General features: G+C 39.0%; 1 protein-coding gene across 1 annotated transcript; it reads left to right on the top strand.

The window, feature by feature from the left end:
- Positions 1 to 1,405: 1,405 nt before the first annotated feature.
- On the top strand, positions 1,406 to 22,506 carry gpia (glucose-6-phosphate isomerase a). Its single transcript, XM_042412542.1, has 18 exons — positions 1,406 to 1,716; positions 4,285 to 4,375; positions 5,965 to 6,033; positions 8,606 to 8,725; positions 8,856 to 8,939; positions 10,308 to 10,454; positions 10,783 to 10,854; positions 11,127 to 11,171; positions 11,676 to 11,729; positions 12,088 to 12,148; positions 14,017 to 14,060; positions 14,859 to 15,011; positions 15,328 to 15,457; positions 16,957 to 17,033; positions 17,985 to 18,113; positions 18,641 to 18,716; positions 20,327 to 20,393; positions 22,078 to 22,506. Exons 1-18 carry the CDS (start codon positions 1,598 to 1,600, stop codon positions 22,199 to 22,201), a joined length of 1,662 nt encoding a protein of 553 aa, XP_042268476.1. The 5' UTR covers positions 1,406 to 1,597; the 3' UTR covers positions 22,202 to 22,506.
- The last annotated feature ends 584 nt before the right edge of the window (positions 22,507 to 23,090 follow it).

Below are 23,090 nucleotides of genomic sequence, written 5' to 3'. Positions count from 1 at the left end.
TGTTCAAAGAGAAGTATTGTTCTGACATTGCGTGGGAGTTGAGTTGTTGCAGAAATCAGCTAAATATTCAGTCATGACTTTGAAAATCTTTTAGATAACACCAAGCTACACTTTCTGTGCTCCAACACAACAAACTCCTCCTGGCCCTCCTCTCTCCAACTCTGTCATGGCTGAATATTAGTGTTTCTCCGGCTGGCCCCGCCCACAAATTCCAGCACGGCCCCATAGACTTTACATTGTGATGACGTCACAGATTTTTAAATCGCTTTTCTCGACTTGAGGAAAGTTTTACAAATATAAAACCTCCATAGATCAAAAATTCATAATAGAGAGAGTAATAATTGACTTTGTTTGCAGTTCGAGGTGTCCTGTCAACAGTTTTACAGACGTCTCAACAGCAAAAAAATCCCCCTGTGGCCCCATAGACCATCACTGTAAAAATGGTGGTGTACATGGGATTTTTGCTGCAATACCACGAGTGGCCACTGGGAAAAATTGGCTGCAAGGCTGAGCGGCTGCCCTATCCAGCTCTTACTATACATCCATGATCTACATAGGAAGCAGGTCCTCTTCCATGGGGCCCGCCAGGTTGCAGCCATTGACTGTATATAAATAGTATTGCAGCGAAAAATCCACTTTTTCATCAAAATTTTCCCCATAGACCACCACTGTAAAATAGACATCTGTAGAACTGTTGACAGGACACCTCGAACTGCAAACAACGTCAATTATGATTCTTTCTATTATGATCCATGGAAGTTTTATATTTGTGGAACTTTCCTCGAGCCGAGAAAAGCGATTTAAAGATCTGTGATGTCATCACAATGTAAAGTCTATGGGCTGAGTGGGAACTCGTGGGGGAAACATTACTGCACATATTCAGTGGGCCGCACAATGCAGAAGCAAACCCGGAAGCTAGAAACTTTTTTTGGCATATGCGTCAGCCAAGCAAATTCTATAGGACTGAATGGGTGCCATTTTTAGTCCAATATCCAGCTCTCATAATACATCCATGTTGCACCACCATGTTTCTACAGTAGTCCAGAATGGACAAACCAAACAGCAGGTCTAGAGAGGGCCTTTCGCAAGTTTTGCGGCCACCGTAGGTTCCCCTACCCTCGGAAGGGGATGGGTATTCAGTTGGTTGCAATCTGCAACCTCATTGCTAGATGTCACCAAATCTTACAAACTAGTCCTTTAAGTAAAGGATCTGAATACTTCTTCCACCGCTGATTGTCACTTATCTGCTTCCATTCTTACATTCAGTCCCATAAGCACGATCACTTCCACTCTGCATATTTAAGGCACAGTCTGTACTATTGACACTAATCTGCCTCCATACATATGCATACATTCAGTCCCATTATCTGTGATCGTATCAGTACATTGGGAGGAGTTGTACCAGCGGGTGGGGCGAGGCCTCGGCTGTCATTGGTGCAGACTGGTCTAACCCTCTCCGTCCCTGACAGCTCTCTAACGGCTCCATCCTGTCCTCATCATCCCCTCCGCAGCACCGAGCACACGGAGACCAGTTCACCACCTCAGAGGTTGGAGTTACACGGGGGCCGCTTCCAAGTTCTCACCGCAGACCACCATCATGGCTTTAACTAACGACCCCAGCTACAAGAAGCTGGAGCAGTGGTACAAAGCTAACGCCGGCAGCCTCAACATGAGGGACATGTTTGACGCCGACAAGGACAGATTCAGCAAATTCAGGTTGGAAACAAAAACAGATTGATAAAAAAAATTCTTTAAGGAAGTAAAAGTGGGCACGATGGTGATGAATGGAGGGGAGGTGGGAAGTGATGCTGGCAGAGTTGCACTTTTGGGAGAGACGTGACAAACGTTACGGCCTCCTCGACAGCACATAGTGAAGCTAAAAGGTGTAATTTAGCAAACATAACACAAAAGTGCCGCTTTTAATATTTAATTCCCTGCATATCCTTCCATACACAGCGCTCCTAGATTTACGACTCCTTTACTTTGAGTTGCAAGGTCATCGTTTCATATCAGTACTTTTCCGCATTCCCTTTTTGGAAACGATCCCAAATATAATTCTCAGACCTGCTCTGACTTGTCAGGTAAAATCTTCCGCTTGTGCGCCGTAAAATCTCCCCAAAAAACAAGCGACGGGCCTGCTGTCGACAGTGAATTAAACAACCTAGCTAACGTTAGCTCGCTTGCTAATGTCGCAAGCGTCCATTATCGGACATCATTGTGCTTAGCTAACGAATAACTGCGGTGACATTTCCGTGTTGTTTGTTAAACACGTGGAGTTGTTTTAGTGTTTTAGCAAAAAGCACTGTGATTGGAAACTCACTATTTTTTACATGTTGACTGCTATTAATGCATCTGATAAATGATCGATCATTAATTCATGGCTGCTAAACACGCTGTGGAACACGCTGGTAAATTTGCTCGCTATCACCACTTTAAACCAGATTTTGTTTATTTTATCTTGTGTCAGCATCATTTCCAACCTATAACTCGTCTGTTTCTATTTAATTTAGACGTTTGACATGTTACACAATTGACAATTTATATTGTATAATATCCGATGAACACGACAGGACAGTTACCTGTAGCTGCAGACGAGCTAACTAGATCAAACTTGTTGAACTTTGTACTCTGTAATCGTGTATGAGATGAAGTCTCAAATGCCATTATGCTCATAAAAAAATGTTGGCATAGCTGTGTAAGGAGGGGAGACAGGGGTGTGTCCGATAATGAACGCTACGTTTTGCGTTAAAAACACTTTTACTATTTTTTTTGCACGTAACGTTATTTGTATAATCCATTCATTCACATTTTTTGAGCTCTTTCATCGGCAACCTCGCCTACTGATTATTTTCAGTGACACAGAGTAAAAGCGTCCCCGCAGGCAGGTTTATAACGATGCCATGTTGAGGGCGGATGTCTGCGGTCCGCGGCGGCTACGTGCGATGCGGCACATCCGCACATAAACCGGGGAAGCGCGATGATGTTCCGTTAAAGGACATATTCACAATTTTTCCAAGTCTGCTTTAAAACCACAGTCAGCTGCTCATATGAACACAGAAAAAGGTTTTTCTCACTGTGATCATTCCTCCTGTTCATCCTGGCTATTTTAAGATCCTTCATATGTGCTTTCAGTGTAAGTGATGGGGGGGAAAAATCCACATTGTGTCCACACAGTCATTTATCTGAAGCTTATGAAGCTCCAGCAGTCTGAGTTAGTTATATCACGTGGATATTTGCTATATTTAGTATTTTTAGCATCAAATTCCCTCTTTGTTTCCTCGGACAGTGTTTCCCTGGTGAGCTGTGGTGGAAGTATAGTAACAAAAAGAAGAACTTTGGCACTAAAAAGACTGTAACGTTGAAAGATATCTACTTGATTTGACTCATTTGGACGCTGAAGCTTCATATTAGCTTCAGATAAACTTTTAAATACATTTTTGCACAGCAGGAGGACTGTGGATTTCCATCACTTCCATTATAAGTGCATTATAAAGGGATCTTCAAACGGTCAGTATGAACAGGAGGAATGATTACAGCAAGAAAAACAGGTTTCAGTGTTCATTTGGGGAACCTGACTGTTCCATTCTTTCCATCCGTCCATTTTCTTGCACTGGAGCTGAAGTCAATCTCAGCTGACATTTGCCGAGAGGCGAGGTACACACTGGACAGGTCGCCAGTCAATCACAGTTAATCACTGAAACACAGAGACAGAAAACCGTTCACACTCACATTCACACCTACAGGCAATTTAGAGATGCTAGTCAACCTAACCTGCATGTTTTGTGGTCTGGAAGCCGGAGCACCCGGAGAGAACATGCAAACCTCACACAGAAGACAGACTTGGAAAAATTGTGAACCTGTCCTTTAATGTCAATTAGACTATAGAAATGTTTTTATAAAATATTTTTACAAAATGAGGACTCAAGGGATCTTTTACTAGTATGAGCAGGAGGGACGATTGCTTTATAATGGTTGCAACTAATTATTATTTTCACTATTTTCTCGATTAATCGATTAGTTGTTTGGTCCAGAAAATGGCAAAAAATGTCAATCGCTGTTTCTCAAAGCTCAAGGTGACGTCCTCAAACCAAAAGAGTTTCAGTTTATCATCATCGAGGATTAAAGAAACCAGAAAATATTCACGTTTTAGAAGCTGGAATCAGAGAAAAATGACCCAAAACTATTAATCAATTATCAAAATAGTGGCGATTAATTAAATAGTCGACAACTAATCGATTAATGGTTGCAGCTTTAGTTAAATTTGTGTAACTGTGTGTCTGACAGCACGACTGTGGAGACGGACGATGGAGACATTCTGCTGGACTACTCCAAGAACCTCATCAACCAGGAAGTCATGGGCATGCTGCTCGCCATGGTAACACACACACACACACACACACTCATACACGCTCCCTTTAACAGTGTTTTCTGTTCAGACAACACACACACACACTCACTGCAGGTACACACAGCGACTGAAGCTGTCGCCTCTAATCAACTTTAAGCCCGTCCGCTCATTGTAACTCGGCTTGAGCTTCTGTCCAATCCAACCCCTCCATGTGATCTGATGATCGTCCTCCCGACACTCGTTAAACGGTTGTGACACTTGTAAACAATGCTGCCGGTGCGTTTCTGCAGGTGAGGTCACAGGTGAGGCCTGAGACCGTATTTAACCGCTAAAAGTCAAATTTTTGGACTCGAGTGAAAGATAAAAGTAGAAATTCTTTACTTTTATTCACAAAGTTAAGAATAAAAACAGATTTATCAAACTAGTTTTGAGCAGTAAAACCAGGAGAAACACTGAATTAACTGTCAGGATATTTTTTAAATATGAAAAGTTGCTCCTATAAGTGACCTTTACACATGTCTGTCAGGAGGAGGAAGTCACCTGATGATAAATGTGTCGTGGTGAAGGAATTTCCCCTGCGGTGGTTCACCGTGGCTGAATAGCGTGGTATGCCATCTATGTGGTACTAGTGGCACGTTGTTGTGTTGTTTTGTTTTGTTTTGTTTTGTTTTATGAAAAGCAAAGTATGTTAATGTGATTATGTGTTGCCTGAGTTGAGCAGCAGTACCTGATAAACACAGAAAACACTTTAAATGGTGTTGTGGAAGGAAACAACGTCATCGTCCTACATCTGAATCCCCTTAAATTTATGAACAGAGTTTGGCTGGACGCGCCTTTAGATCGTATGATTGGTGGAAAACTACTTAACCTCGCAGGTTAAATGGCAGCCTGCTCGGCCGCACAGTGACCCGGGAGAGTTTAAACATATAACCAAGAAAAAAAAAGTTCATACACTTTTGACCCCCCGGTCAGCTGACCCTGAGCCCGGCTCTGTTACGAGGGCCGGGCGCCAGGTTAGCTGGCACTCAGCGGGCGGGATCCTCCGGCGCCAAACATTCAATACACACGCAAAAAGAAGAAACATGAGCATAGAGCAGGTGTAGCGGTTGCCCGCCATCCACCGTGGTTGACTTGTCTGTAGCACAGTATTGCAATATTGAGGTTACTGCGAAAGCCCTACTCAGAAAAGAACTATTTTCCTCTTTGTTTGTCTTTTTTTTTAGAGTGTTCTGAAGTTTGATAGATAGAGGATCTGGTCTCAACACTTGTGCTGGAGGACACAATGAAACAGGATTAGATTACAACAGTGTATTTTGAAAGAGGAAGCACATATCTGAACCGTAGCGAGGGCAGAACGACGGCTTTGTCCCGCAGCGTTATGTTAACATCGGCGGGAATGTGGAAACACAACAAAACCTCCGACACTTCCTCCTCACGCTGCAGTAAAAGGAAGGATTGCTACACAAATGGAAGTTTTGTCACAAGCACACACTGTTGCTGAAATATAACCTCCCATTGTTTGCGTTTTGAGATATGAAGAGCAGATATGATGCTGAACATGCCTCCCGTGTCTGAGTTAACTGCACTGTTGTTTGTTTTTTTTATAATGTTCACAGGCCAAGTCGAGGGGAGTGGAGGAAGCCAGAGAGAAGATGTTCTCCGGAGAGAAAATCAACTTCACTGAGGTACTGACTAATACCTGAAGACAGGTTTTAAACAGGTTCATGTGGTGGGTTAATGTTACAGAGAAACACAAGAGGAAATCCACATTAATCAGGAAGTTTCAGGTCACCTAACACACTTCTGGCGGCCATATTGGACGTATTTAACACTCTACAACTCCAGCTGTGGACAGCTGAGCGTGTTAAAGGAAACACAACAAACACACCAATTTATGTTCTTATAAAAGACATTTAACCAGTGATGTTAGTCAGTAAATCACACTTTCATTTCATTATTCTCACACAGGCAGAAGACTTTAAGATGCTTCCAATTAATCAACGCGGTTAACTTTTTAAAATCAGAAAGCGGCGCTCTCTCCCACGCTTTTCTCTACTGACGGTGACCTTCATCAAGATCATTTATCTTAACTGCAGGTTTTGTTTCATGTTGCATTTCAGTGGATTGAGGACACCAGTGAATGTTTTGGCACACAGTGTACTGGAGTAAGAGACTGAAAATAGCGACGCTTTTTCTATTTATGCAACTGAGAATCGATTCTGAAGCGAATCTATCGACAAAATATTAATTTCCCAGAGATTCCCCACGCCTGGGTGGGACACATATGCATGTGCTTGCTCATGGGGGAATTGTTGGGTCTCTGTAAATTAAAGAGTACGGTCTTGACCTGCTCTATGTGAAAAGTGCCTTGAGATGACTTCTGTTGTGATATGGCGCTATATAAATAAAGATTGATTGATTGATTGATTGATTGATTTATAATCAGATCATAATGACAGGACATCACTAGTGGACCTTAATGGATCCACACATGATTCCCAGCAGTCTGCGTAATGTTCCTTTTACATTCGTTGCAGTGTTACAGCTCCGAGCTGACAAAGTTATCTGAAGCAGAACAGACTCAGATTCCTGAAAACAACGAGCAGCGTCCAGACAGACAAAAGCTGAACTCACAGTGACTGTGTGTGTGTGTGTGTGTGTGTGTGTGTGTGTGTGTGTGTGTGTGTGTGTGTGTGTGTGTGTGTGTGTGTGTGTGTGTGTGTGTGTGTGTGTGTGTGTGTTGCGCTGCTTAGTCATTCAGGGGACCTCCCCTCCCCCCTCTCTACACACACAGGTCATGATGCAATGATGTTGCATAACAGCATCTTCCTCAGTGACATTGCAGTTTGTGAAGAAACGTTGATTTATGAGTAAATTTAATTTAAACTGCAACCATTTATTTATTTTCTGATTAATCAATTAAAGTTATAATCCTATAACGATTTTCATCATATCAAACCCAACTGACACAATTTCTAGTCGTCATTCTTTGTGTTTTAGCCGTTAAATGTCAAAATAAAATCACAATTCCCTAAAGACCATCAAACAGTCAGAAAACCCAAATAATATTTACGATATGAAACAGAAAATCTTTATAAATGAAACGCTGGAACCAGATAATTTTTTGGCATTTTAGCTAAATGACTGAAATGATTAATCAATTATCCAGTCGATCGACAGAAAATTAATTGCAACTATTTTAATAGTCGATTAATCGTTTTGAGTCATAAAAAAAGCCAAAATTCTCTGGTTCCAGCTCCTCAAATGAATATAAAATAGTATGAATGAATATTTTCTGGTTTCTTTAGTCTTTGACAGTAAACTGAATATCGGTCGAAACGAAACAAGACATTAGAGGACGTCATGTTGGACGTTATTCACTATTTTCTGTCATTTTATTAATAAAAAAGGAAAAATAATCATTAGCTGCAGCTCTGCAATTATCAAAATAGCCGCAGCTTATTTTTCTGTCGATCAGTTAATGGATTAATCGACTAATCGTTTCAGCTTTATTTACATTCATGAGTCAGCTCTAAACATAGTGGTTGACGTTCTCAGTGGTGGAGTCTGTCGTTCCTGCGCTGGATTTAAACGGCGTCTGTATCTCAGGAAACGATGTTTGCACGCTGTGGACGACATGCAGAAGGTCAGAGCTGAGTCATCCGCGTGATTCATGCGCATCCATGTATGTGATGCTGTTACATAATCCAGAAGAGCAGAGCAGACGGTCCTCTTATTAATATTTGTTATTATGGACGAACAACGAGGGAAGAACCCGAGTTGTGTCGTCTTCAGAGTAGCTTCTCAAAGCGCATTTGATCAATAAACGTGTCCTTTCAAACAGACTTTTTACCACCAATAACCACAGCAGTCGCCACGTCAACCTAAACTGAAGTCTTTTAGTTTATAAAATGTCAAAAATAATGACAAACTCTCCTCTGAAGTGTTTGATTTACAGTGTTGTGAAATATGAAAAGCAAGCAAAGACACATATTTTAGAAGCTGTAACACCTGCATGATTGATATTTATACATAATAATCGATTTACATTATTGTCAAAACTGATTATCGATCAATTCTTTGTGAATTAAATAATCAATACAGATTCACCACCAGATAAAATGTTACCTGCAGGTGATGAAGTGGTTAAATATTAAACAGAGTATGTTAGAGGAATCAATAAACTGCATTTTACCTGACTGCTGTGTATGTTTTGTTTACCTGTGTGTGTGTGTGTGTGTGTGTGTGCGCGTGCAGGGTCGCGCCGTGCTCCACATCGCCCTGCGGAACCGCTCCAACACGCCGATCCAAGTTGACGGTAAAGACGTGATGCCAGAGGTCAACCGGGTGCTGGACAAGATGAAGGTCTTCTGTCATGTGAGTAGCGTGTGTGTGTGTGTTTATGTGTGTGTTTATGTGTGTGTGTGTGTGTGTGGTGAGAGTTGAATTACACACTTAAAGACTTAACAGACTTAAAGGTCATGACCTCTCGTTATGCCGTTTACAGAAAGTACGCAGCGGTGAGTGGAAGGGCTTCAATGGGAAATCCATCACTGACGTGGTGAACATCGGCATCGGGGGCTCCGACCTGGTGAGTGACCCGCCAGACACAGAACACACACACACACACACACACACAGTGCAGACCAAAGTCCATTAAAACCAATACACGTCACATCTCGACATGTGTCATTCACGTAGTCAGTGTGTCTGAGGCTACTTCCTGTCTCCTTTAAAGGTGCATTAATTAAGATTTTACACATTTACTATTGATTGATCAAATGAATATCTGATATGAGGCGGTGTCACTGAGCATTACTATCACTCTCAGTCGTACTGTGCTGCCTGCAGCCCTTCTATTATTGTGAGCCTGTGTGGTCAAAGTACGGTCCGTAACGCCCGCCATTTAGCAGAGGTTAGAAAGTGGCGTGATTCAAACAGCAGCCAGACAGACGGACGATCCTGCAGCTGCTGACAGTCAGACCGAATCCCAACACATTAACAGTTAAACTAAAAATATGGCGTTAGCAGGACAGAGAGAGAGCTGAAACGAGGATGAACACAGGTTTGATGTTTGATGAAGAGCATTAAAAGAGGCCAAAGGACTGAAACTAGTTGTTTGGACTTGTATCCAGGCGTCAGTGGTTTGAAGGGTGAAGGCGTAGGAAACAGGACGGGGTGAGGAGTTTGTTTTAGAGTCTCACTTAGCCTCTAGCAGTCAGATAAGTTGCTTTAAATACAATTCATTGATCTATTGTGTAAATCAACATAGATACCAGAAGAACTAATAACTAAATATCATCAGTCTTTATTGAAAGAAAAATTGCAGAGAAATATAAATGATTAAAAATACAAAACATAACATTACAATCATCTTTTCACAGAATTCTTTAGCGAATACACTTTTTCATATTATTAACACATCAACGGGTTAAAAGCTTGAATGTTCTGTTTTCTTTCAGCCTCGTTGTAATATTTCAAACATTTCACAAGAATCTGAAAACGTTTGGTGAATAAAAGAGTTATGGAGCGTGTTTTAATTTTGATGGACGTGGAAAAGGACGTCTGATCATTTCCAGATCTGATAATGTGACGTTCTGGAAAAAAATATTTTCCATCTGCTGCTAAAACTGCTTTTTTTATGTAGCAGCAGTTTCCATTTACTTCAGATATGAAGTCATGTGGACAAATGAGCTCAAATAATAAAAAAAAACAAGTAACAGACATCAGAAAGTAGAACAGCAGCGTGTTTGTTTAGAAATTCAGTGACTGTTGAAAGCTTGATGTCTGCATGTAGACTAACAAATATAATATCAAGGCATCAAACATTAAAACCAATCAAAGAGGAATCCAAACGCTGACAAAAAGGCGATTTCATCACGATGGAGACATGAGATGTCCCAACGGTACGACCGCTGTTTCTCTTAACTTCCTCTGTAACTCCCCGTGTTGCGTTCAGGGTCCTCTGATGGTGACGGAGGCTCTGAAGCCATACTCGGCCGGCGGACCGAACGTCTGGTTCGTCTCCAACATCGACGGGACTCACATGGCCAAGACGCTCGCGCAGCTCAACGCCGAGACCACGCTGTTCATCATCGCCTCCAAGGTAAGACACACACACACACATCTGTACACACACACACACACATCTGTACACACACACACACACACACATCTGTACACACACAGCTGCTTAACACCAGCTAGTTGCCAAATGTTTAGCTTAACGAGCTGGTAACTCTTCAAACTTTAATAACTTTAATAATATGTAAAATGCATTCATAAACTTCTGTGTAGTTTGAGATAAACAGAAAGTGATAAAATCTGTCTCACTGCACATGTGAGACTTTGTGTTTTTGTGAACGTCACATGAGCTCAGTGTGTTTCAGGTCTGTTGGTTCACTGAGGACAGTCGATGTGTTTTTTTTTTTTAGACGTTCACCACTCAGGAGACCATCACCAACGCCGAGTCTGCCAGAGACTGGTTCCTCAAGACAGCCAAGGATGTGAGTGGATTTATGGCTGACAGCCAATAGGAGGACAGAGATCTATCTGCCTGCAGGCACTGAAGAGGAAAGAGATAAATCTGATTTGTGACGGTTCGATTGAGCAGAGAGGAGGACTGCACAGACAAACACCTGCTCTGAGAAAATGAAATCTATCTGGTCATATCTTAATATCCAGCACTCTGTATAGTTGTTTACATGTGTGTAGCTGCAGGGAGGAGCATCAGCTGTCTCTGATTCAGTGTCTCATTACATCTTTTCTCCTCTTATAGAAATCTGCTGTCGCCAAGCATTTCGTCGCGCTGTCCACCAACGCAGTAAGTGTCCGTTTTCAGTTTTATCATTTAAATAAATTGTTGTTTTTAGACGCATTTGTGTCTTCATGAGCGGACCGTTTAAACAGCTGTAAACCAGAAAGCACTCATCAGGCTCCATCTAGAACAAGACTAACGAAAACATCTTCTTTTCATTTGCAGTTATCTTTTCTTTATCTTAAAGGGGACATATTATGCTTTTTGAGATTGTCTGTGATTTTATCCTGTTATAATGTCGGATATTTATGCTAAACATGGTTAAAGTTGCGAAAACTTGAGGTGAACGTATGTAGAAACGCTGCCTGCAAGTCTACCTCATCAGCTTGTTGCGCGTGCTCATAAACGGCTGTAAAGGTGTTTTGTACACACTGGTTCCTGTCTTTAGATTTTTTTAGTTTTGTGTTAATCCCTCTGTAGCATTTGTTTTAAATAAACTATAACTTTAAAGTTATTATTATTATTATTATAACGTTTCTAACCTCTCCTCTGCTCTCGTCTCTTCTTCAGGCCAAAGTGAAGGATTTCGGCATCGACACGGCGAACATGTTTGAGTTCTGGGATGTAAGTTTTTTTTTTTTTTTTTATGCAACACTTAATATTCACTGCTGAGGATGATTATTTGTCTGAAGGTTGATGTGCAGTGTTCTGGCCTGCAATAATATACTAATGTGAACCTGTTCATATTGTGTGTGTGGTTTTGTAAAGCAGCATGTGTAGAAGCAAATGATATGTAGTTTTTTTATTCTCTGTCTGTATAACTGACCCAAAGATTTTATAAAAAATACCTGAAGTGTTTCTGCACGAACTGAAAGGATTTAAAATGTTTCCGCTCTAGTTTTAAATCGTGTCGTTTGTTGTTGCTCTGCCTGCGCTCTGATTGGTGGAATGATTCTGTGATGTCATGTTTGCTCATCCTCAGTGGGTCGGAGGTCGTTACTCACTGTGGTCAGCCATCGGTCTGTCCATCGCTCTGCATATAGGTACGTCCTAACCTTCACTAACATCTACTCACACCGGGGATCGGTATTGATTACTAATATATTGATTCATGTCCATCAGCACTTTATCATCTTCAAAAAATTCAACTGAATCAGAAATTTATCAGAAAGAAAATGTAGAATTTTCCACCAAACGTATTGATATATTTGCTAAATTCAAAATGTTTTGTTAATTTACAAAATGATGAAACTGAAAATAATTTTGTCTTTTTATTATGAAAGAATACAAATAATTCACATATAATTACATTTAACATTTAAGAAGTTACACATGTTTAAAAACTAAATACTCAGCCTCAGTTTCAGCTGTAGTACAACAAATATTTATTATTTATTTAACATTTAAAGTCCTGATGATGAAGCTTTGCTGATGTTTAGTTGCATCATGTGTCTCACAAACACACAAACATGTTGGTTTTATTTATTACTTTTTATTATCTAAATGTATTTTACTTTTTATTTTATTTTGTCGTTTTTAATCAACTTCTTGTTCTTTGTTTCTGTCTTTCAAACCAAAGTTGACTGAAGTACTGTGCTTTTATTTATTTATTTATTTTCTATTTCATGCTACTTAATACTTTGTTACTTCAATACATTTCAAAGGCAAATATTGTACTTTTTACTACATTTATCTGGCTGCTAGAAGCAGATTTTTCACACAAAACATAATTTGCTTCTAAAATATCTAAAATGCTTTGTTCAGTTCTCAGTGTCTCATGAAGTCAGTTTAGTTTGTAACTTAAAGTCTTATTTTCATTTCAGGTATTTTCTAAAACAAAGTTTCATTTTTCATAGTTGTGATGCAGCGAGCTGCTTTCATTCTTTCAGCCGCGTGTTTCTGGAGCATTTTAAACAAATTGAATTAAAATAAAAACTGGTTGAACACAGTTTTCTTGCTGTTCTGACAGATTTTAGGATGAAATTATAAACAGAAACATCTTCTTTGGGTTTACCGATTAAACTACCGAACATGAGAACTTTTACTTTTGATACTTACGTAAATTTTGTTAATATTTCTGTACTTATTTTATCTTTTCTGTAAAAATTTTTAAACCTCGTCGCTTGCTGCAGCCGCAGGCGGAGGCTTTACGTTTTCAGGTCGTCCGTCCATCCCGTTTTCTCCGATGAACGCGACATCTCAGGAACGCCTTGAGAGAGTTTCTTCAAATTTGGCACAGAACACGTTTTTGGCCATAACTCGATAATTCATTTGCTAATTATGACAAAGTTTCACACAAATGTCTAATAGGATAAAATGATGTGAAGTGATGACCTTTTATATCCAAAAGGTCAAAGGTCAACTTCACTGTGGCGTTATAATGTTCTGCAAAAAGACTTTTCTGGCCGTTATTCAGCTCCGTAACTCAGGAACAGAAGAGGAGATTGTGACTGTATTTCACATTTGGTCGGATAGTGAATCGGTGACACTAATCTTGGTTCCCACCTTGAAACTGTGGTGATTGTTTAAATCTTCTGCCGAGTTAAAGATGTGAGTGAAGTGTCAGCGTTTTAGAGTTTATAGCTTCTTTGCAGCAAAATCCATATCTGAAGCTTCGTTTACTGTCATGGCTACAACTTTGTGTTCTATCAAAATTAGCTTTACTGGCCAAACATATGAACACATACAAGGAAAATACACTTAATTTAATTATATTTAAAGTCTTCACTACAAATATGATGAGTCTGGACAAACACGGATGTAAACTGCAACTTGACTGGTTGACGGAGGCAACGTGATGCGTTATTTCTACTTTTTAGTTTTTGTTTATCACGTTCCAGAGTCCTTAACTGAGGTTTTTTTTGTATTTATCACTGTGTGTAAAACAAACTATCGTCACTGTGTGTTTCAGGTTTTGAAAACTTTGAGCAGCTTCTTGCTGGAGCTCACTGGATGGTAGGAAAACATTTTCTTCTTCTCTACTTTACATTTATAACGTTTTATCTGCTGTTGTGTTGCTTCAAGATGAAGAATTTCAGTCATCAAAACACTCAAAAATAAGATTTGAAACTTTTACATTTACATTTTTCTCGTTAGTTCAAATGCAAGAAGTTGTAATGACTGAATCTGTGAGAATGTGTTTTTATTTATAGGAGAGAATAATGATTGTAACTGTAAAATACTAATTATTAAAATAATAAGTTTTATTTGTTTGGAATAAGAAGTAAAAGAAATTGTTGCAAAAATTAAATGTTAATTCATTAATTAATTAATTCATGACAAAATCAGATTTGTTGTACAAAAACAATTACAGTTAAAAGGTAAAAATATCTGAGTTTGATTCTTTTAAGAGGTGAAGTTGATGCTTGTTGATATTTATTATTTAATATTAGAATATAGAGCTGATATTGATATTTTATACTGAAAAAAACGATGTATATATGTATATATGACTATATGTCACCTATATTTTGTTTTATGTCACATGAGTTTTGTTGTTTTTTAGAAGCAGAGATGACAGTAAACTACACTGGAAATTTCATTATTTAAAATTACACCAATTAAGTAAATAAGACCACAAATAAAACATAAATATGTTAAATTATGGAGAAGAAAAGGACAATACTCTTCTGTTTTTAAATAAATACAAAGAAATTCAAACATTTAACAAAAAGCTTACGCTGTATTTGTTGTATTTTGTCTGTTGTGTGTTTTTTATCGTATCTCCGTTAACCGGTCTCGTCACCTCTGCAGGACAACCATTTCCGCAGCACCCCTCTGGAGCAGAACCTGCCCGTCCTTCTGGCCATTCTGGGCGTCTGGTACATCAACTTCTTCCAGGCGGAGACTCACGCCATGCTGCCCTACGACCAGTACATGCACCGCTTCGCTGCATACTTCCAACAGGTCAGAGCGGCAGAAAGAGACACAACCAGAGACCATCTGTTCACCGCCGAGTCCTCTGCTGCACACACATCACAACACTAAATAATAATAAACTTGATTTATTTCAAAACTAAATGCTTCACAGGAAAAAAAGCAAAAAATTTAAATAGCAGAAATGCAAATACAAAGAAGTTAAAAGTGATAAACATGTTTTCTTGCTGCATTTGTGAAACGACTCCTGTAAAGTGAAATCATCAGCTGATATGAGGTGGAAAATATATAGTATTACACACTCTGTTATTGTGACTAACAGTGAGCGTTGCGTTCGGGTCCGCAGGGCGACATGGAGTCTAACGGGAAGTACATCACCAAAGATGGCACCCGTGTCAACTATCACACCGGACCAATTGTGTGGGGCGAGCCCGGGACCAACGGACAGCACGCCTTCTACCAGCTCATCCACCAAGGTGACACACCTGACTCCTCCATCATCACAGCCGTAACAGACAGAGAGAGTCATCTAAAACACACACACACACACAGCAGCATGTTTATACAGTCACCAGGTTTCTAATCAGTTTTTTATATGTGCAGGACAGAAGACTGCAGGACAGGGAAAGTAACAGCAGAGCAGGAGATGAAAGGAGAAAGAAACTGCTTCATTTAAGGACGGGTTCACAATTATTCTAGTGTGTCTTAAAACAACAGTCAGGAGCCCAAATGAACAGTGAAACATGTTTTTCTTGCTGTAATCATTCCTCCTGTTCATACTGACCATTAGAAGATCCCTTCATAATGACCTTACAATGGAAGTGATGGAAATCCACAGTCCTCCTTCTGTGCAAAAATGTATTTAAAAGTTTATCTAAAGCTAATATGAAGCTTCAGCGTCCAAATGAGTCAAATCAAGTAGATATCTTTCAACGTTACAGTCTTTTTAGTGCCAAAGTTCCTCTTTTTGTTACTATACTTCCACCTGCAGCTCAACAGGGAAACACTGTCCGAGGAAACACAAAGAGGGAATTTGATGCTAAAAAGACTGTAAATATGTCAGATATCCACTTGATATGACTAACTCAGACTGCTGAAGCTGAATAGAAGCTTCACAGAGACTTTTGAATACATTTTTGCACAATGTCTGTGTGGACACACTGTGGATTTTGGCCTCCATCACTTCCATTGAAAGCACATTTGAAGGATCTTTTAATATCCAGTATGAACAGGAGGAATGATTACAGCGAGAAAAAACCTCTTTCACTGTTCTTATGGACACCTGACTGCTGGTTTAAGACACACTTGAAAAACTTTGAACCTGTCCTTTAAGTCCTTTAAATCCATCAGTGACGCAGCCTGAGAGGAAACATTAGTGTGTCTTTTTGTAAACATCCTGTCATGTCTGAATTAGAGCTGCAAACAATTAGTTGATTAATCGGTTAGTTGCCAACTATTAAATTAGTCACCAACTATTTTGATAATCGATTAATCATTTTGAGTCCAAATTCTCTGATTCCAGCTTCTCAAATGTGAATATTTTCTGGTTTCTTTAGTCCTCTATGACAGTAAACTGAATATCTTTGTGTTGTGGACGTTTCAGGACGTCATCTTGGACTTTGGGAAACATTTTTCACCATTTTCCAGATCAAATAATTAATCAATTAATCAAGAAAATAATCGTTAGTTGCAGCTGTAGTCTGAATGAATCTGTGAGGAACATTAACCCTCCTCTTTCTGACTGACACATAAAGCAGCAATGTTATGTATTTCATGTCTGAACTGAGCTCTGCATACACTCAGCTGTCCACGAATATAAAGTAAACAAATACAGGAAGTTAAAAGCTGATACAGTGTTCTGTTAAAAACTCAAGATAAACAACATGACATTCAGTAAGATAATAAAGACTAATCATGGTGTAATAATCAGCATCTTGTCTGTGAAGAGTTAACGGACTCGCTCTCATCTCGCCAGGCACTCGTATGATTCCTGCCGACTTCCTCATTCCTGCTCAGTCACAGCATCCAATCAGGGACAACCTTCACCACAAGGTAACGCTTGCTGCTCCGCTCTGTGTGTCTTCATATCTGATGTAGAAACACTCGCACCAACAGTCCGCAGTCGAACTGACAAAGAAACTGTTTCTGTTGCACAAGAACGAATTATTAGTAGAAGGTGAAAACAGTCTTGAGTTTGACTCCCAGCTCTTCTGTAATCAGCTGTTATCAGTTATGTATCGAGATAAAGATAAAAATACTGTTGAGTTTCTCCTCTCACGTATTCACACGTTCAGTTTGAGTTCAAAACTTTATTGACACAGTTTCTAAATATGTGTACGACCTCACTGCACCTTTCAACTTGAGAAGGTTTGATCTAAAAGGATATAAAAATGTGATAAACCAAGTTTCCATAAAAATGTAGCTCAAATTTTAACAGATTTTCCCAGAAAGTTATTATGTAAGTAAGTGAAGTGAACGCTTGTTTCCATCCACTACTGTTGTGTGAATATTAAAGGAGCAGTCTGGTGATTTTCTATATTTTTCTTATTGTCAATAAATCTTCATGTTTGGAGCCAAACCAGCAATGAACTGATCTACTTACAGGGATTGTTTGTGTTTCCAAAGCCTGATTATATCTTATCCCCTCTGTGCCGTAGACCTCAGTTGTCCTAAAACTATTAAAAACACGTCAGTGAGCCACTCCGCTGCACTGGGTCACATGTTCCTTCGTCCCTGAAGGGAATGATTATCGTAGTTTGTTTAGAAACGGGTCCAGACTAATAACAGTGATAAGATTGTAAAGACATTGTCAGAAAGGTGATAATTCTACTTAGTTTATTATTGAGGTCATAGTGGGGGGGGTGGAGGTCTACTGGAGTGCATTATATTAAGCACATGATGACAGGAGCTCCCCGACTAACCTTTAACTCTGTTAAAATGATGTTCAGATATCTCATCCCGTCTGTCTGCTGGAGGCTGACGTTGATGGTTTTTGCGTTTCAGATCCTGGTGGCTAACTTCCTGGCCCAGACAGAAGCTCTGATGAAGGGTAAAACCTCAGATGAGGCTCGTAAGGAGCTGGAGGCCAGCGGCATGAAAGGAGACGCTCTTGATAAGCTGCTGCCGCACAAAGTAAGAGGAACTATCACATGTCTGATTTTTTTTTTTTATTATTAGTGGCAACAAAGATGGTGTTGTAATGTATCTGGAAAGCTCTGCGAAGCTCATGTTTCCTCTTAATAAAAGCAGCACTTCTGTTTGTTTTAACACTTCACTGATACACTTGTTTTGTGTTTCAGTTTGACGTGAAACAAACTGAAGGTCGCTGTCAAATCTTTCTTTTTTGCTTCCGTTAATCAAATAAATTTGTTTGTTTTGTGGTCATATATATCCATGACGACAGCTGTGAGCACTAGTTCTGTGTTTCAAGTGAGTCTAAGATACGACAGAGGTCAAGGGTCAAAGTCAGACTATTAAACAAAGTCTGTAAAAAAGTTAGAGTTTGATGTTTTGAAACTAAAACAAACATTTTATTGGCTGTTGAGACCTTTATGCCTTTTTTTTTTTTTAAATGTCCTGAATTTGCAGTAAAAGTTAAGATTTTAAAAACTTAAAAAAAAGCTTATTCTGTGATTCTTCTTCCTCTTTTTTATTACAAGGTATTCGAAGGGAACAAGCCAAGCAACTCCATTGTTTTCAAGAAGCTGACTCCGTTCATACTGGGAGCTCTGGTTGGTAAGTGATGGGCGCTAAATCATCTAAACTGAAGACAGGAAACAAACACTGGCACTAAATCAGAGGGTCATGAGCAGTTTCAATCAGAGGTTTTCAAACTGTGAGCAACATGAGCTGCTTTTTGCTTTAAAAATGACTCCTTTGACTCATAAATCAGTCAAATCTGAACACGCAGACATGAAACATGTGTTTTTAGATTCAGTGTGACTTAAACATCCTGAATGAATCACCATGAAACGTCCATCAGTCTGCTTATAAATCATAGAAAAAAGAGGCTTCAGAACTTGAGAATCATCACGTTCAAGTTTTCTTCAGTATCAAAGTTTTCTGTACGTTCATGTTACACCTCAAACAGGAGCTGATAATAAATAATGCAGCAGACTTTTAATGGAGCCAATTTGCCAAAATGTAAAAAAAAAAAAATAGACTAAAAACGGTGCTCAAGATGTAGCTCACAGCTAATTCACTGCACTGAATCCATGGCAAAGTTATACTTCCTGTTTACATTCCCCCAAAGAATTATGGGAACTGTAGTACTGATAGCATGATGAAATCAAGTCAGACAAGAAACAAAGAATAAAATCCATTAATACTCTCCTCTGTCCCTACACACACACACACACACACACACACACACATATATACACATGCATATATATATATATGTCTTGTGTTGAAGGCCAGTGGACATAAAGACAAAAAACTCACTATTCACCATTTGAAACTGGCTCAGTCGTCAATAGTCTCAATTTTGTCTGAAGGGGGGGGTCACAGTGTTTACAGCTGTGTAGAAATCACTGACTGCCACTAGAGGTCACTAGAGGTCACTGTATCTGAAGCCAAACCTTCTACACAGAGAGGATCACGACTGTTTTACTGCTCAGATTATTTTAATGACTTACATTTTCTATTATCGTAGCATTGTAGTGTTGTATTGTTTGACAAATTTACAGTCAGATCTTATCCAGGCTAATATATTTAATTTATTAATTAAACACTGTAAGTACAGACGAGAGGATCTACAGTGTGAAAGCTGAAGGCCCCTCACATGTATTTAAATTTAGATATAAATAATATAAATAATAGCTTTGTTAAATAGTTAATTGGAAAATTAACACAGGCACGTTTCTCTTGAACAATCCAAAAACTGTAACTGTGATTTCTGCACACAAGTTCTCAACCTTTAATATTTTTATTTGTTTTTAACCATTGTATTTATTCTGTTTAAACAAACTTAAAATGCAAAAAATAATTCGGCTAAAACAAAAAACACCTACTGAAATCCAAACAAAATGTATACATAAAAAAATACAAAAAATAATTCAACAATTAGAAAAAAAAATACAAATCCTGATAAAAATACACTTCAGAAAACGCAAAATACAAATCTATACACATGTATGCACACACACACATACAGTATATAAGTAAAATAGTATTAAAGACAACAGAATATATTAAATTGATGAGTAATTAAACAAATACAACATATATTATAATAATAATAATACCTGAAAATTCAGCAAGTGATGTATCTTCATCTGTCCACTCATGTGATCGCTCCTGTCTGTTTGTTTGTTTGTTTGTTTGTTTGTTTGTTTGTTTTCCAGCCATGTATGAGCACAAGATCTTTGTTCAGGGAGTCATGTGGGACGTCAACAGCTACGATCAGTGGGGGTAAGAAACTCAGATTTACCCTCAAAAACACACAGACAAACGTTGAAACTGCAGTTTTTTTAGTTAAGCTTGAAAGTTTTGTTTTAAAACTTAAAAATAATCTCAACTCAAGGTCCACTTACTGTCTTTTTCTGGGGCGTCTTCCTCAGCAGATGGAGTCTGCTCAGTTGTCATGGAGATATTTCAGTTTCTATGTGGAAATATTCTCTTGTATGATACTCAGATTGTTTCATTATGAGTTTGAGTTAGGGGGGTTTTAGAAAGGATGATTGAAGGGAAACGAGGAGACGATGCATGATATGGCTTAATGACATAAAGAGATGAAGAAGATATGAACAACTCAAGGAAAAGGCCCATGACCATGAAAGCCGACCTTCTTATCGAAGACGGCACGAATGATTGATACGCACAGCATCCGTGTAGTTAATCTCATGACGTTAATGAAGTCACTCTTCTTGTTTATCAGACTTGTGAACGCTACCAGCAGCTCTGTGTGAGAGGCACAAACAGAGGAACACAATTCAGCCAGTGTTCTCATGTTTATACTCGGCAGCAGCTGATATGAAACAGACCTCGAGGTCTTGCCTGTTACGATTACAGAGGGGCGGAGGATGCGGCTGATCTGAATTTTCAAATCCATGCAGACACAAATAAGCTAATTTTGAGCACCAACATAGACCTACAGCATGTGATTATGTAAACAGTGTTACCCTTTAAAAAAAAAAACACACAAAATAATTCTTATAACAAGATTCTTTTCATGTCATGACACATTTTCTTGTTTTTACTAGATATCAGATTAAATCAAAACATTTCACCATCATTCTACCTGATGAAGGTAGAAGTGAGTATCTTCTACAGATTGTCAACACATCACAGGCCCTGAAGACTGCCGTCAACAAGCCACTCGTACAAAAGAACAATCTAGACACTTTACTAATGAGCAGCTATAGGCCCATATCAAACCTCCCGTTTTTAAGCGAGATCGTTGAAAAAGCTGTTTTTCCAACAACGTGACAACTTTGTGGCACTAAACAACTGTTTTGAGACTACTCTTCTTAAAGTCTTCTATGACATACACTTAAACACCGACAGTGGCAGAATTACAGTATTAGTATTACTGGATCTCAGTGCCGCATTTGACACAGTTGACCACAACATATTACTAGACAGACTGGAAAACTGGTTGGGACTTTCTGGCACAGTGCTAAACTGGTTTGAATCCTACTTAAAGGACAGGGACTACTGTATGTTTATAGGTAATTACACATCTGAGCGGACAAAAACGACATGCGGAGTTCCCCAAGGCTCCATACTGGGGCCTCTTCTGTTCAACATCTACATGCTTATGGAAAACAACAAAATACCACAGTTATGCGGATGACACACAAATTTACACACATAACACTTTTTAATTGTTTTTATATGTCTTTCTACTTGTTTTGCTTTTATATTCTGTTTTAATGCCTTTAGCGCTCTATGTAAAGCACTTTGAATCGCCTCGTTGTTGACATGTGCTGTGATGGACATTGTTCGGGATGTTTTTGGTTCTTTCATTTTAAAAAGATTTAGTGACACATGTTGGCTGTTCCTTATCACTGCTCCATTTTTTTTTTTTTTTTTTTTTACAAGTTGCAGATGTGTAAATGATAACTTATCACTGCTCTCCTCCCCCCGCTGACAGCGTCGAACTGGGGAAGCAGCTGGCCAAGAAGATCGAGCCGGAGCTGCAGGACAAGTCTGAGGTCACCTCCCACGACTCCTCCACCAACGGCCTCATCAGCTTCCTGAAGAAGAACTTCGCCTGATTCCTCCTCCTCCTCCTCCTCCTCCTCCTCACCGTGTAGTCCTCTCATCGGCTGAATCCTCCACAGTCCTGTCCTCTGTCTGACCCGCGGGAACGAGCACTTTAATGTTTGTGATGATGTGTTGAATCTGTGAGACTCGACTTTACATGTAGACGTGTTAAATCAGAAAGGGAATTTATCAGTTGCTTTTATGTGAGAGGGCAGATAAACGTCCCTCTAAGGTGCAGATATTACTGTAGGTGACAACACGCCCACAATTAACATAGTCAGCACTGACTGAAAATAAAGTCCTGTCTGTCACTGAATCATGCTGTCTCGGCTGCTTTTTGTTTTATTTTAATATCTTAATTTTAAACTTAAAGTAGACAAACAATATAAAGGAAACATGTAAGAGCAAATTATTCTTCATAGAATAATCTGAACAAAATCACACACGACAGTAAAGAGACAGTAAAAAACAAAATACTACATCATTAAGAAACTAAAAATAAAAACATTTTTAAAAAAAACAAAATACAAATACATACAAAAATTCAAAAAATAAGTAAGCAATAAGAAAAAAAAGTACAATTTCAAATAAATACATTTTAAAAAACAAAAAATTAAGCAATAAGAAAAAAAAAAGATAAAAAATCCAAACTCTTTTCTCTTTCTCTGTCTCTCAATACATATATACACTGCCTGGCCCAAAAAAAAGTCGCCACCTTAAAAGAAAAGGTCACACTCTAATATTTCGTTGGACCGCCTGTAGCTGTGATTACGGCACTCATTCGCTGTGGCATTGATTCGATAAGCTTCTGCAATGTCACATTGATTTATTTCCATCCAGTGTTGCATTCATTTTTCACCGAGATCTTGTATCGATGACGGGAGAGTCGGACCACTGCGC

Source organism: Thunnus maccoyii, chromosome 5, assembly GCF_910596095.1.
Source record: "Thunnus maccoyii chromosome 5, fThuMac1.1, whole genome shotgun sequence".
NCBI classification, from domain to species: Eukaryota; Metazoa; Chordata; class Actinopteri; order Scombriformes; family Scombridae; genus Thunnus; species Thunnus maccoyii.
The sequence above is the reverse complement of the archived record's forward strand: the minus strand, read 5'-3'. Positions and strand labels throughout refer to the sequence as shown.